The sequence below is a fragment of the Bos indicus genome, chromosome 4 (genome assembly GCF_029378745.1).
Source record: "Bos indicus isolate NIAB-ARS_2022 breed Sahiwal x Tharparkar chromosome 4, NIAB-ARS_B.indTharparkar_mat_pri_1.0, whole genome shotgun sequence".
Lineage (NCBI taxonomy): Eukaryota > Metazoa > Chordata > Mammalia > Artiodactyla > Bovidae > Bos > Bos indicus.
The window spans coordinates 95,389,971-95,406,015 of NC_091763.1; the positions used below are offsets into that span (position 1 = coordinate 95,389,971).

The 16,045-nt window shown below is 41.2% G+C and overlaps 1 protein-coding gene and 1 long non-coding RNA gene across 9 annotated transcripts in view; one reads left to right on the forward strand and one right to left on the reverse strand.

Annotated features, from left to right (window-relative positions):
* The window catches only part of LOC139182613 (uncharacterized), a 50,662-nt gene extending 44,407 nt beyond the window's left edge, over positions 1 to 6,255 (reverse strand). For both annotated transcript variants that reach the window (XR_011566125.1, XR_011566126.1), the window contains exon 1: positions 5,717 to 6,255. This is a non-coding gene — a long non-coding RNA (uncharacterized lncRNA). The remainder of the gene's footprint in view (positions 1 to 5,716) is intronic.
* MKLN1 (muskelin 1) overlaps positions 1 to 16,045 on the forward strand; it is a 391,490-nt gene that overhangs the window by 169,909 nt on the left and 205,536 nt on the right. The window contains exons 1-2 of one of the 7 annotated variants that reach the window (XM_070787314.1): positions 6,443 to 6,551; positions 10,820 to 11,087. The exons of 5 other annotated variants lie outside the window; for them this stretch is intronic. Coding sequence is in view for 1 of the 2 variants with exons in the window: in XM_070787310.1 (XP_070643411.1) it covers positions 6,454 to 6,551 (98 nt within the window). In the remaining variant the exon portion in view is untranslated. Of the gene's footprint in view, positions 1 to 6,404; positions 6,552 to 10,819; positions 11,088 to 16,045 lie in introns of those variants that run through there. One more of the 7 variants, XM_070787310.1, reaches the window with a different exon arrangement.

Genomic DNA, 16,045 nt, shown 5'->3' on the forward strand with positions numbered 1-16,045 from the left:
GTCTCACTCACATTTGATTTAGATGAGTTCCTGGACTTTAGAGTTGGTGCTGGAATAAGTTAAGATTTGGGGGGCTGTTGGGATGGAATGCATGTATTTTGTCTGTGAGGACATACATCTTGGGGGCCAGGAGTGAAAGCAAGAAGTTGGCTGTCTACAAACCAGGAAGAAGGCCCTCTCCAGATACCAATCTACTGGTGTCTTGATCTTGGACTTCCCAGTCTCTAGTATTGTGAGAAATAAATGTTTGTTGTTGAAGCCACCCAGTCTATGGTATTTTTGTTATAGCAGCCTAAACTAAGACAATGAGTGAAAAGAAATTCAGGAGGAACTGAGATTTAATTCAGGAATATTTTGGGGGTATCTACTGTGTGCTAGTTACAGAGGATTTAAAGAATAATGTAGCTGTAGACCTAAAAAGTTTCCATTAATTAGTGAGTAAGTGAACGTCACTCAGTCGTCTCTGACTCTTTGTGACCCCATGGACTATACAGTCCATGGAATTCTTCAGGTCAGAATACTGGAATGTGTAGCCATTCCCTTCTCCAGGGGGTCTTCCCAACACAGGGATGGAACCCAGGTCTCCAGGTAGATTCTTTACCAGATGAGCCACCAGGGAAGCCCAAGAATACTGGAGTGGGTAGCCCATCCTTTCTTGAGTGGATCTTCCTGAACCAGGAATCAAACTGGGGTCTCCTATATTGCAGGCAGATTCTTTACTGACTGAGCTAGCAGGGAAGCCCCTTCATTAATTATATTAGGGAAAAAGAGACTGAGAATTAGGTGCTTGGATTCTAATAGATTCAGATCTGCAAACAGCCCAGTTGTAAAATGACCTTAGATGTCACATTGAACATATGTGGGTATTAGTTTCTTCATATTATTATTGCATAATAATATTGTGAAGAGAAATTCTTCTTTTTACAGCAGGGCTTGCCTACCACATAGCAAGCACACTGAGTATTGTGTTGTGCTTCAACTCTCCTAACCAGCTGGAAATTGTTAAAGAAACCATGAACTTTGAATGATCCTGGTAAGCTAAAGCAAAACCCTTAAAGGGCCTATCTGAAGACTTTTTTCCCTGACCAATGAAGTATGGGGCTTGTTTTAACCAATTATATATACAAAGCTGTGGATTTAGTCCAGCCTATTTAGAGTATTTGTTTGAATCTTTAATTAGTACAACACATTATGACAGCCCTTCCTAAAAATTAAAAAACACCTTTTCCCTCTCAGTCAATTGGTTATGTTCCTTTGCCTAGAAATAAAGTCAGCTGGATTTGTTTTGCTTTTAAACTCTTTATTATTTGACCATATCTTATCTTTGAATGGGCTTCCGTGGTGGCTCAGACGGTAAAGAATTTGCTTGCAATGCTGGGGCCCTGGGTTTGATCCCTGGGTTGGGAAGATCCTCTGGAGAAGGGAATGGCTACCCACTCCAGTATTCCTGCCTGGGGAATTCCATGGACAGAGGAGTCTGGCAGGCTACAGGCCATGGGGTTAGAGTCAGATATGACTGAGCAACTGACACTTTAAACACTAGCAACACTATCTTTGAATAGCACTTTACAGTTTGCTCAGTCTCTTCCCACCTGAAAGGAATGGGGATCCTATCAAACAAGATGGGCTCTTTGAAACGGAGATTCTGGCTCTGTTACTGACTAGCTATATTTCCTTGGATAAGTTACTGTAACAGTTAGGGTCCCAGCTGGAAACAGATGGCATTCTCAAATTGGGCAATTGGAGAGGTTTAATAAAGGGACTATTTATAAAGATCTGAGAACATACTGGGAAACCACAGGGAGCACGGGGAGGGGTTGGTTACTGGAACCCAGTACCAGAGAGCTGTGTAGAGAGGCCACTTGGGAGGACTTGTGACCTTTGGTTGAAAGGACAGTCAGCCCACTGTGCTTACAGTTAGAGAGGTCAGGGGAAGGCACACTCCAAGCTTACTCTCCTCCCTCCTACACATCTAGAAGGGCAAACTAAAGATAACAAACAATTAGTTAACCTTTCTGAGTCTTATTTTTCTTATTTGTGAAAAAGAGAATAACAATATTTCTCTCTCAGAGTTTTTGTGAGAATTAAAATGAGAACTTATAGCAAACAAGCTAGGCCCTCTTCTTTTGCTTGATTTTCAAACCTTCACTATGAAGTAGACAGATTTTATTACAGCCACTTTGCAGTAGTGGAAAATGAGATGCTGAGAAGTTGTGACTTTCCCAAGGTCTCATAGCTGGAAAAGTAGCTGAACTGGGATTGCAAACAAGATTTTTGATGTATACTCTGGGTTTCTTTCCCTTACTACTCCGTATCCCTTGATCCCCTTCTGCAGAAGGCTGCCACAGATGGTTTCTTCTTTCTAGAGCTGCTATACCCAGAGCTATACTGACTCTGCTATTTAGAAAAAAATTGATTAACCCAGGAATCAGTGCCTAAGCTTGCACTGATTGGTGAGATATGAAGAAGGTCAAGTGCCTATTTGAGGTGGTCTGATATAAGACTGACCAATATAGATCCCCACATTGGATGCTTGGCAATTCTACTTGGATATCCATTAGGCTTCCATTATAGTACACTGAAGTCAGAATTCTTGATTGCTTCTACCTCAAAACTGTTCTAACCCTAAATCTTCCTCTTTCAGTTAAAAGCATCACTAATTATTCAGTGGTGCAAACATGAAACCCAGGAATTATCCTCTTTTCATTTCTTCCTGCCTTCCCTCCCTCATCAGCAAGTCTAGCTGGCTTTACTCCCAAAATACATGCCAATTCAACCACTTCTCTCTACCTCCTCTGTTAGTGCAAGCCACCATCACTTCTTGCCTTGGCTTAACCTCTTGTCAAGTCTCCTCCCTCCAACTCTTGCCTCTTTCCATTCCATTTTCTGTTTTGCAGAGTGATTATACAAAATGTGAAGTGGATCACATGGCTTGAATCCTCCTACAGGTTTCCCCTTCACATTTCCACGTCATGACTCCTTACCACGACTATTAGGGCCCTATGTGTTCTGATTCTAGTCTCCCTCTCCATCACTATGCTACCACTACACTTTCTTCTTCAATTCCTCTCTCCCCTCAGGCCCATAGAGCTTACTTATTTTCTCTTCCCAGAATGTTTTTTATCAGCCTTTGCATGGGTGGCATTTTTGCACTGCACAGGTATTAGCTCAAACATTACCTTCTTAGAGACAGTTTCCCATCTGATCTAAATATTACTCCACTATAGTCTTTTATTAGCACCGAAAATGTGCAGAATAAAATTATCTAGTTGACTTGTTTACTACATTTATTATATGTTGGCCTGTCAGGATGTAAGCTTCATGAAAGCAGGGTCCTTGTCTGGCTTATCTGTTTATCCCTGCCTCCCTAGCCTCTAGGACAGGGCCTGGCATATCACAGCCTGTCAATAAATCTTTTTCTTTTTTGCAGGAAAAGACAGTGAATGGTGATAAGCCAAATATAATCAGTTACTCTCTCTGAGCAGTATTTGTTATGAGAAACATGTTGAGACATTATCAGGGAGTAAAGGAAGATTTCTATTAGGAAATGACAAGATAACTGGATTACTAGACCTGTTGATCCCTGAAAAATGATTATCCATTGTCCAGTTCTCCATGAGGTCATCAATATATACTAATCTTTGAGTGTGGGGAACTAGAATGGCTGCCTACAGTTTCCAGGCCTTTCCCAGTATCGTTACAATAAACCCCATCAACTAAGGCAATTCCCCAAAGGCAGAGGAGGTAAATACGTACCCTTAGGTGATCTGAACTATGGCTGACTTCCGTAGATTTTGAAATTTCTTTAGTCTTCTATTTCATTTTAACATTTATATGAATTTTGGGTTCAGAATCATAACATCCCTATCTGTATTTTTGTTAACATATGAATGCTTTAAATTATTGTACCATTTGTGAAATCTGTGGCGCAGGAAAGCCATGCTATCCTGGATCTTTACATTCTCTGAGGCTATCACACCTCAGGGATACATTTTTGTAGTTTGAGAAGTCCCTGGCATTCTTATTCCTTTTTAGCACAATTAATTCATTCTTCAATAAATATTTATTGAACACCCACTATACACAAGACTAACAGGATTAAGGATACATCTATGAACAAAATATGCATGAATCCTACCTTCAAGGGAGTTATAGTTTAGGAGGAGAGAATGAGAAATAAAGAGGAAATCAAAATGTATTGTGATGTTTGCTACAATAAGGAAGGAAGCTCAAGGTGACAAGAGAAATGTAAAAAAAAAAATGGCACCTAACCCCAAAACAGGTGATGACAACCAATTTTCCAGAATGAAATAATCTGGAAAACAAGCAGAATTTAGCAAGATGAAGAAAGTGGGGAGAGTATTCCAAGCTTGGCTTAGACTAAGCCCTACAGACCAGAGAGAGCACAGAATTATAGGCGCCAATTCAGCCAGTGTGTTAGTTTAGTGTGGCTGGAGTAAGGAGTGCAAAGGAGAAAGGAGAGAGGGAAGACTAGACAGGTAATCAAAGCAGGATATGAAAGGCCTATGCTAAGGACTTTCAGCGTTACCCGAAGGGAATAGAAAGTCACTGAAAAGAGTCCAAAACTAATTCCGAGTCCCAAACTAATTGAACTGAGTTATTATCTTAACCTTTATCTTAACCTTTTCCTCTTAAAAGTATCTCCCCCCCTCTCCCCCTGCCCAAATAACCACTAATCATCTTTGGAACTAATTTACCTTCTCTGGCCTCTTCCACTGTCTCTGTAGTCCCAATTTCATTTCTGGGGTTATAGCATTATGTCAAGAACCAAATACTTTTCTAACATGCTGCAACACACAGAACACATGATTTTTTAAAGATTAACATACTGTTGCCTTTCTATTTGGCATTCTCCATCTGAGATGCTAGTGGAGGCCACTACCAAGCTCTCCCCTGTGGAAGCTGGAAGTCAGGAAAGGATTTGGGGAAGTTTGGGCAGATTGGAAAAGGAAATGGCAACCCACTCGGGTACTTAATCACTTTGGGCAGATTAAGGATTATAATGGGAAAAGAATACAAAGAGAGTACCAAGGTGTTTCAACTCGGTCATTCACTAAAAAACAAAAAAAACAAAAAAAAACAACAAAAAAAAACTGCTTTGCTTGAGTTTTTCCATCAGTCAGGTCAGGTGGAAACGAAGATGCTGTGCAGCAGGAGTAGAACCTCTTAGACGAGGAGAGAAGAGTTCTTGGTGTTGAAGTGGCTAAGACAAGGAATAGATATGCCCAACGCTAAACCAACAGGTATTTGATGGGAACATGACCTAAAGCTGCTAGATATTTCAAGTCAAGTGTTCATTTTTTTGATAAGAAGCCGGTGTGATGCCCATGGGCTTGCCTGGTGGCTCAGATGCTAAAGAATGTGCCTGCAATGTGGGAGACCTGGGTTTGATTCCTGGGTTGGGAAGATTCCCCTGGAGGAGGGGATGGCAACGCACTCCAGTATTCCTGCCTGGAGAATCCCATGGACAGAGAAGCCTGGCGGGCTGAGAGGTCTATGGGGTCTATGACTCTATGGGGTCGCAAAGAGTCGGATACGACTGAGCGACTAAGCACACACACAATGACCATATGGAATTCCGAGCATACGGGCTGTTAGTCCCTCTGTGGTCATGTTCTTGAAACTCTCAGTCTCTTGCTCTTTCAGAATTTGGGGGCTAAATAAGTATCTGTCAGCTTAATGTAGGCAGACTTACCAGCTGGAAGAATGACGACACCCAGCTTCCCGACTCCTTCAGGGTTTTTCTGGCCTCTGGGTGAATGTCATTACTGAGCAAACGGATTGCGCAAGACGGGTCTGAGCGGGCTCCCAATAGATGCTTACCACGAAGGGCCTCACACACTGAAAACTGAGCAGGGCGAGAGGACACTCGAGACTTTCCTCTTCCTGTCTCCATGTGACTGTGTGGACCAGGCGACAAGACATTTAAAACCAGGACAACTCCAGAAGGAAGGGCCGTTAGCTATGCCACTGGTTTCCTTCAATGCGTTTCCTTAAAGAATTTAGAAACTGCAGTAAGCCGTGGTTTCCAGTCTCACTGGCGGTCCCTTCTCCAAGTTCTTCTCATTTTCCCATCCTGGCCCACAACTACAATTTATTTCTTTTCACAATATTTTTGGCCTTTCCCTTACCTCTGCTTTCAAGAAAAGTCATTTAAGCCACTCCTTTACAAGCCCCACTGGAGAGCCCCTCAGGTGCTCTCCCTCCAGGGCCAGTTTCCTCCAGTCAGTCATTTAGGAGAGTTCAGCGGCGGAGACCCCCAGAGTGAATAGCCAACCCTCGTGCATCTCACTGCCTCAGGCAGCGCTCACGACGCGAGACTCGGAGAGCTGATCGCCCAGGCGGGCCGCGGCCCCTTTAAGTGCAGGCCACGCCCCTTCCCTCCTCTCGGCTAGGCGGGCGGTCGGTGGCGGCTGCTTCGGTGCTGACAAGATGGCGGCTGGCGGGGCTGTTGCTGCGGCGCCTGAGTGCCGGCTTCTGCCCTACGCGCTACACAAGTGGAGCTCCTTCTCCTCCACCTACCTTCCCGAGTAAGTGCCGAGTCCTGGGCTCGTGCTGCCCTACTGTTCGGCGTAAGCACGGCTCGGGCAGGGGGGCCGTGGAGGGCAGCCGCGCCGAGAGGCCCAGGCGGGGCCTGGTGAGGGGGACGCGCGGCCTCCGGAGTCTCATTGCAGCTGCCAAGAGCCCTTGCCAGCCCCCGCCTCGGGGAGGGGTTAGGATTCGGAGAGCAAGGTCTGGGTGAAAGGGGCGAGGTGTGTGGCGGCGCCGGGACGCGTAGGACAGCGGGGAGCCAGGTGATGCTGCGGCCGTGTTTGGGAGTTGAGAAGGGCTTGGGGGCGGGCAGCTCAGGGACGTGAAGGCAGGAGTCGGGGCTCTCAGGGTCGGGACCGCGGACAAACTGGTGAAGATGTCTTAAGGGCGCCGAGGGCTCCGGAGACGCGGGGGGAAGGTTGAGTCGGTTGCTGCCGGGACGAAGTGTAAGGCTGAGTAGAGTGATTCTTCCTGGGGGAGGGGGGCGGTGGTCATTAAAAGTGATTAGCTCCAGAGGAGTGGTAAAAGTCACAGGCGGCCGAAAAGTTGTGAAGTCTTTGCAAGTGGGGATACGTTGTAGGATTTGCAGAGGGTACCTTTTCCGGTTGGCAGTTCTGAAAAAGAGAGTGGGCAGGAGAGACATTACAGAAGAGTTCCATTATATGATGGCTCAGAGCTTAGATTTATGTAAACACAGACCAACTTCCCAGCCCAGAAGCTCAAATACAAACAAAAAAGTCTGACTTGAATGAATCTGACTTCCAGTACTTGCTTGGTCTGAATCTCCAACTTAGGTGTTAAAAAGAATTGCAGAAGAACTGTATGTTTTTCTGTAGCAGATTGCTTCTGAAATGCTGACAGTACTTTGGTTCAGTATTTATTTAGCTTTAGCTCGTCTTGGAGAGAAGGAGCAAAGCGAACTCCGGTTTTATCAATACATACTGATAGAGAAACGAGCTTAGTGAGGTTTTAAGATGCGTGCAGACCCTGAAGAAAAGTGCTGATTGTCCCCCTGGATCATCATTTTACAAGTCCAGAAATGATTTTATGAGCAAAACAAGTTACATATCATATGTTTTTATGTTACTGAACAAATAAAGTGACTAGATATGTGAAGCATAACTCAAAAGTTTGCCACCTGTATTTCTAAAGTTCTTCACGCTTTCTCAAATGTGATTTCTCTAGTCAAATCAGTCAAAAATCTAAAAATGGATCTATAACCACAAGAATCTAACTCTCTTGACTGCCAGCCCATTGTCCTGTTCTCCAGGTCGAGGGTTGGCCGTAAGGCCTTTAGTAGGATGGGGTTCAGTGAAGGATGCCAAGTGACCTGTGGCCTGATGTGGCCTGTGTGTCCTGTTGATGGCTGCTGTGTGACTGTGTCCCTGATTGATAATGACATCCAACTTTTAATGTGAGAGTAAACCAGGTAAACATTCCAGCTCTCAGCTGGAGTTGAAATGTGTCCCTTGGTACTTGACTTCTGATTTTCAGGGCTTACCAAATTGTTGAGTCTGAAGGTAATCATCATTTTTCTGTACCCAAGTTAGGATCACATAGAGTTGGGAAATGGTTTGGCATTGTTTGATCTAATAACTCTGGGAACATTTTCCTGGTTTCAAGTTAGACTGCTTCTAGGATTTCACTCCTTAAATTTCTGTTCATGGGGTGAGACTTGGGTATCATAATCTGAGTTAGGAATAAAAAGGAAACATAGGTTTTAAGCAGGCAGTGATTTAGTGGGATGGCAACTTTACTTTGACTTTGTCTCATTATCCTGGCCCCAGATTTGAAGTGGACAGCATACTAAATTTGGAGTTAAGACAGCCATTTGTAATAGGAGAAATCGATTGCAGTTTTCTCAGATATATTTGTAAACTAGTATTTAATGCATATTTAACTTTCAAACAATTTCATTTATTGTGTTTTTAGTCTTTATGATATTCTGTTGACTTATGCAGTATAGTTTTTATTTTAAAGCACTAAACTATTATAGTAGGGGAGTAATCTGAACTTTTTCTTCGAAGGAGTTGAGTATTATGGATCTTGGGTTTGAGAGTTTCATGTCTGCTGGATTGGTGTATGCCATACCTGAACTTCTAATTGCAAATAAGGATGACTGTGAACTTCTATTGGCAAGTAAGGCTAAGTTGTAGCTGTGTATGCTAGGAAGCTTAAGGAAGGGATTGACTTTATTTACTTTGGCCCTAAAGTCTTAACAGCAATTAATTTAAGTAATTAATTTACTGGCAGTGACAGTCATGTTAAAGTCTAATTTTAAGTAAAGCCTTTTGTTGAAATTGTCTGGAAAAAAGTGAAAATGTTCACTCAGTTCTGTCTGACTCTTTTCAACCCCATGGACTATAGCCTGCTGGGCTCATCTGTCCATGGAATTCTCCAGGCAAGAATACTAGAGTTGGTAGCCGTTCCCTTCTGCAGGGATCTTCCTGACCCAGGGGTCCAACCCAGATCTCTTGCATTGCAAGTGGATTCTTTACCATCTAAGCCAACAGAGAATAATCCTCTGGAAAAGGGCATGGCTACCCGCTCTAGTATTCTTGCCAGGAGAATTCCATGGACAGAGGAGCCTGGTGGACTACAGTCCATGGGGTTGCAAAGAGTCGGACATGATTGAGCGACTAGCAATGAAATTGTCTACAGAGTAGCAAATATTTATTGATTATAAGTCACTGATCAAGGCATCTTGAGGGGTAATAATGAGTCAGTAACAACAATGGGGAACATAATGTGCCTTCCATTTGCTAGGCACACTTATGAACCCATAAGTGTATTACCTCATTTCATCCTCACAGCAGTTATGTGAAAAGTCTTCATTTTCAGCTGAAGCAACAGACATGGAGACATTAAAATTTGCCTCTGGTCAAGTTTAACTCCTGTACAGAATCAGGATTTGAACTCAGGCAGTCAGGCTTGGCTTTGGAGCTGTTCTGCTTTTGCACAAAGGTGGAGAAGATTTGAAAGGGTTATTGTATTAAAGGCACTTACATTTTAGTTCTGAAAGATATTGTGAAGTCATAAAATAAAAAAGAAAAGAAAAATTCAGATCTTAGATTTTTTTTCTAAAGACTTAAACTTTTTCTTTCAAAGGCAGTAAAGAACATTTTTCTTCTAACCCTTTTAGTTTTATTTGGGCTTCAAAAATGTTACAGCAGATTGCATTATAGATAACACAATTTTATTTTGAAACTAATGAAGTAGCCTTTGACTTTTCAGTGTGCTTAAAAAGTTTGCTTGTGTTTTACCTTTTTCTGAAGTTTACAGCTACTCTGGGAATTAAGAGAAATGCATCTGTTTAAATGATGGTTAATTCTTAGATGCATTCTTATATGTAAAAATATTTTATAAACTGCTGATCTCTGTACTCAGATGTGTATTGTTCTTGCTAATAGTGATACTACAATTTATGGAGCACCTACTGTATGCAAGATGATTTTTGTATATAATTTTACCAAATCCTTAACTGCAAACCTGGTGGATAGGTATTATTGTATCTGTTTTGCATACGAGGAAACCAAGGTCCTTATAGGTCAAGTAACTTGCCCAAGGTCAGAGTTTTCAGGAGGCTTGGCAAGTTCTCAGATTTAAAAACTCTTGTGTGTGCCTCTAGTAATCACTCCTCTGAGTACCTCCTAATGAATCAGGCACCGTGTTTAGGACTTAGCATGTTTCCTTAATTTCGTCTTCAGAAAAGCTCTATGATAAATATTATCATTCTCTTTTATAGCTAGGGAAACTGGGGTTCAGAGAGGTAAGATAAATTGTCTACTTCTAAGAGCTGAAAGGGTAGGAGATATGACTCTGATCTTGGACTTCCTGACCTCTGTTATCAAAGCTGCTTCAGTGTTTTACATGGCTGTAATATGTTCCTAGTTGGGAATACAGATTAAAAAGTGCTATAAGTTAGAATGGAGAGAGGGAAAGATATTTAGATATACTATATTATCTTGACATTTAAGTTTTAATGTATTAATATAAAAATTGGGAGGACCTTTGAAAGTATATGTACATGTTAAGTAATTTTATTAATATGGGATGATCCTTGTTTACATATAGTGAAAGACTTCATTAGTTTAGGTAGTAAAATTGGATACATTTTGAAATGTTAACCTTTTTTTGTCTGTTAGTCTTTTGTATTAAAATCAAACATTATTTAAAACTGTATGTAGAATAAAAGATGAACGTATCTCAGGGCTTCCTGGGTGGCTCTGTGGTAACGAATCAGACACGAGTTTGATTCCTGATCCAGGAAAATCCCACGTGCTGGGGAGCAACTAAGCCTGTGTGCCACAAGTATAGAGCCTGTGCTCTAGATCCTGGGAGCCACAACTGTCGAGCCCACATGCTGCAACTGCTGAGCCCATGCGCCACAACTCCTGAAGCCCGCAACGCTAGAGCCTGTGCTCCAAAAAAGGAGAAGCCACCGCAGTAAGAAGCCACACCCAGAGCATTGTCCCTGCTCACCTCAACTAGGGAAAAGCTCACGCAGCAACAAAGACTCAGCGCAGCCAAGAAAAGTAAATAAATTAAATTAATAAATAAAATAATAAAAAACACTGATTTGCATTTTAGAAGAGAGATGAACCTATTTCAGCTATTTTAAAATTTTACATTTAAAAGTGAATATGTTTTTCTAATTGCCAAAAAACACCCATCCTGAGTTATGGGAGGAATGTTTGCAAAATAGACTCATAGAAACAAAATTTAAATTATTCTCAATCCTACCACCCAGAGATAGCTAATCACCCTGCAATATTCCAGATATTCCGTTATGTCTGTATCTATTTTCCAGTTTGATATTGTCCCTCTGTTGCTGTTCTGTATTCTTTTTCCTTCTTAATATGTGATAAATATTTCCTCATGTTATTAAATATTCTTTTATATTATCATTTGTTATGGATATATTATCTGTATTATGATTTTATGGCATTTTATTTCATTGACCCCCTATTTTGGAATGTTTAGGCTCCCTGAGTTTGTTTTGTTTTTATTGTTCTTTGGCCATTAGGAGTAATAAGGCATTTTGCCTTATAGAAACAAATCTTGAATTCATTTATGAAGAGATCTGAGATGTTGAATTGTTGGATTAAAGATATCAGATTATTTTTCTGCTGTTGGTGTAGGAAACTCTGTTTCTATGTACCCTGGCTTTACTTTGGTATTATCCTTAGTAATCTGGGGTTAAGAATGTGGTTTTGGTCAGATAGGTCCTTAGAGATGTCTAGCGAGTGGTTACATAATTCAAAGGTGACATTGCTCCTTGTCATTTCTTTTTTCTTCTCTCTCATCTTCGTTTATTTTAGCTTTTAAATGGATTTTTAGTTTGTTAATCATATACATTTGAAAAATAGAACACATTTGTGAGATTTATTATTTGTTTGGAATATAGGCAGTGATTACTGTGCATACAAATTTGAGAATTTGTTATAATCCTGTAGGCTTCTGAAACCCAGGAGTTGTGAATCCCTAGTTTGGAGTTATTTGGAGTCCCCTGGAGACTGGGGACTGTCATGCTTTTTCTTTCTTTCCTACTCCTTTTTCCCTTTCCCTAAACTAAAATTAGTACTGGCCTGACTTAGGAGCCTTACTATTCACTGATTGTTCTAAGACTGATATTTTCAGTCTGGTGGTCTTAGAACTTTAGGAAAATAAAGATACCAGGATATAGGAAAAGTTTGAGATGCATCATGAACTGGAGATTGAATCTGTGGAGCTGACTCCTAGGATTGGATCTTTGCGATTTTTATGAAGATGTTCTCTGAGCATTGTCAGTTTCCTTCTATGTAGCAATACTTTTTATCTTGATCAAATACTAGGAGGTTTAGTATTATGTTTACTTTTTCTTTCTTTTTTTGGCAGATAGGCAAATAGCTCTGTTATTTGCATTAACTTTTTTTTTAAGGCTGATCCAAGGATGTTCTGCATGTTGATAAGATACATTTCAGCTGTTGCTGGTGATCTGACTTTGCTTTTTTTCAGTTGTTCAGTTACTCATCTTTGGAATTATGAGAGATTTTCCAGTAGATTAAAACAAATACTTTTATTTATTTATCTTCGGCTGCGCTGGGTTTTTGTTGCTGCTTGGGCTCTGCTCTAGTTGCAGTGCAGGCTTCTCACCTCAGTGGCTTCTCTTCTGTGGAGCACCAGCTGTAAGGCACGCAGGCTTCAGATGTTGGGGCTCCTGCGCTCTACGGCACAGGCTCAGTAGATGTGGCACACGGGCTTAGCTGCTCCATGGCGTGTGGGATCTTCCCGGACCGCGGATTGAATCCGTGTCCCCTGCATTGGCAGGCGAATTCTTTACCACTGAGACACCAGAGAATTCCCTCCAATAGATTTTAATTTTAGAAATGTAGCTATTAGCACCTAAGAATGGTTTTGTTTGTATTTATTCTGTTTGGGGTTTCTGATACCTCTTGAATTTATAGTATGACTCTCATTAGTTCAGAAAAAAATTTCCAAACTAATTTTTTCAAATATTCTTTCTACCCGCTTTTTTTCCTTTTTCCTTTTCTGACTTTGCTTAAATCCATACTATACCTTTTGTCTTGTCCTATATATCCTTTATGCTTTTTTCTGTTTTTTAATCTTTTTTTTTCCCTTCTGCTTGTTTCTCATTCTGGATAGGCTTTACTTAGCTGTGCTCCAGGTTCACTAGTCCTCTATTCTGGCATGCCTTGTCAGCTTTTGATCCCATTTATTTTATTCTTGATTTCAGCTATTTTTTTTTAGTGCTAGACTTTTCGTTTGATTTTCCCTCTTTTAAAAAATAGATTCTAATTCTCTGGTGAAAATCTCCATATTGTGGTCTGTTTTCTTGACATCAGCCAAATTGCTTAAGAGTCTGTCTGAAAACTCCACTGTCTGAATCACTTTTAGGTCTCTTTCTAGTTTCTTTTTTCACACATTTTTATCTTGGTGGTTGTTATTATTATTACCATTATTTTGGGGAGTAACTTTTGATTAAATACCAGACATTATATTTAGAATTTTAGATACAATTAGAAATTATAGTTAGTTGCGTATACTGTTTTAGCATTTCTCTAGAGAAGGTTCTCTCATCTTCTGGCAGGCAGGTAAAATGGTGGCAAATCACCTCAACAGTTCGGAATTGAGCTGACTTGAGGCTGGGTTCAGATTTTGTGAACATCTGTCTTGTACAACTTTGGTAGCCCTCCAGGGAGCAGCTGAGAGACTGGGTGTTTCTCGGGCTTCCTCTGCTTTTGCATTCCCAACAGCATGCGACTCTTAAAAGCAGGAGCTCCTTACTTTCAGTTGTTTTCTGCTGGCTTTTTAGCTTTTTGCTTTTTTCGTTTTAGGAGTTGACAAATGCTTTAAGAGGAAAATCAGTACACATTGTCAGGTTTGTTCTTTTATACCTTCCTTTTCTATAGGATCTTAATCCCTCAAGTCTGGTATGTCATGGCAAGATCCACTTACCAAGTTTTGTCCCTTTACCTCCTTGAAAATCCCAAAACCTCTGCTGACTTTTCTGCCCTTTAGCAGCTGTCCTTTCTTGGCTTCTCAGCTCCTTATCTTAAAATTTTTTTTTTAATTTATTGTTTATTTGGCTGCACTGGGTCTTAGTTTTGGCACATGGAATTTTTAGTTGTGACCTATGCGATTTAGTTCCTTGACCAGGGATTGAACTCAGGTCCCCTGCATTCGGAGCATGGAGTCTTAGCCACTGAACCACCCAGGAAGTCCCTCAGCCCCTCTTCTGTGCCATTAAAGAAATAGCCGGAATGCCCTGAGAGGGAAAGCTGCACAGAATCTGGGGCTCCTTTTAACAAGTTCTTTGTTATTTCAAATCCTGACTACCTCAGAAAGTCTCTGATACCTTAAGAACTTTACAGCTTTTCTGGTTATAAAAGGTGATGTTGGTCTGCTGTGGGCTATTCTGTCATAACCAAAAGCAAAAATCTTTCTGGGTTTGGTACTTATGGAGTAGACTTACATTTTGTAGGCTTCTGAATTCTTTATGGTTATGTTAATGTACTGTCCTAACACCTGGGCCCCACATATTTTTGCTCAATGTTTTCCATCATTTTGCATTTAGATACCGTAACTGCTTATTCCTAATATCTGGTGGGAAAATTTAGGGACTATAAATAACATTATTTGTTAGCAGCTGTTTTAAATATTTATTGACTCTTTTGAGACTTATTTGTTTCTGAGGTCCAGAAATTGAGAGTTTAACGTTTGTCATTGTTGTTCAGTAGCTAAGTTGTGTCCGACTCATTGCAACCCCATGGACTACAGCACACCTTCTCCCAGAGTTTGCTCAAACTCATGTCCATTGAATTGGTGATGCCATCCAACCATCTCATCCTCTGCCACACTCTTCTCCTCCCACCTTCCATCTTTGCCAGCATCAGGGTCTTTCTCAGTGAGTTGGCACTTTGCATCAGGTGGCCAGAGGATTGGAGCTTCAGCATCAGTCCGTCCAATGAAGAAAATTCAGGGTTGGTTTCCTTTAGGACTGACTGGTTTGTCTCCTTGCTGTCCAAGGGACTCTCAGAGTCTTCTTCAGCACCATGATTTGAAGCATCAATTCTTCGGTGCTCAGTCTTCTTTATGGTCCAACTCCCACATCCATACATGACTACTGAAAAAACCATAGCTTTGACTATGGATCTTTGTTGGCAAAGTAATGTCTCTGCTTTTTAATATGCTGTCTAGGTTTGTCATAGCTTTTCTTCCAAGGTAGAAGCATCTTTTAATTTCATGGCTGCAGTCACTGTCTGCGGTGATTTTGGAGCCCAAGAAATAAAATCTGTCACTGCTTCCACTTTTTCCTCTTCTATTTGTCATGATATCATGGGACTGGATGCTGAGATCCTCCTTTTTTGAATGTTGAGTTTTAAGCCAACCTTTTCACTCTGCTCTTTCACCTTCATCAAGAGGTTCTTGACTTCCTCTTCACTGTCTGCCATCAGGGTCGTATCATCTGCATATCTGAGGTTATTGATATTTCTCCGGGCAGTCTTGATTCCAGCTTATGATTCATCCAGCCTGGCATTTCACATGATGTACCCTGCATGTAAGCAGAGTGACAATATACAGTCTTGATTCCAGTTTATGATTCATCCAGCCTGGCATTTCACATGATATACTCTGCATATAAGCAGGGTGACAATATACAGCCTTGACATACTCCTTTCCCAATTTGAAACCAGTCCATTGTTCCATGTCCAGTTCTAACTGTTGCTTCTTGACCTGCATACAGGTTTTTCAGGAGACAAGTGAGGTGGTCTGGTACTCCCATCTCTTTAAGAATTTTCCACAGTTTGTTGTGATCCACACAATCAAAGACTTTAACATAGTCAGTGAAGCAGAAGTAGATGTTTTTCTAGAATTACTTAGCTCTCTCCATGATCCAGCCAATGTTGACAGCTTGATCTCTGGTTCCTCTGCTTTTCCTAAATCCAGCTTGTACATCTGGAGTTCTCAGTTTAGGTACTGTTGAAGCCTA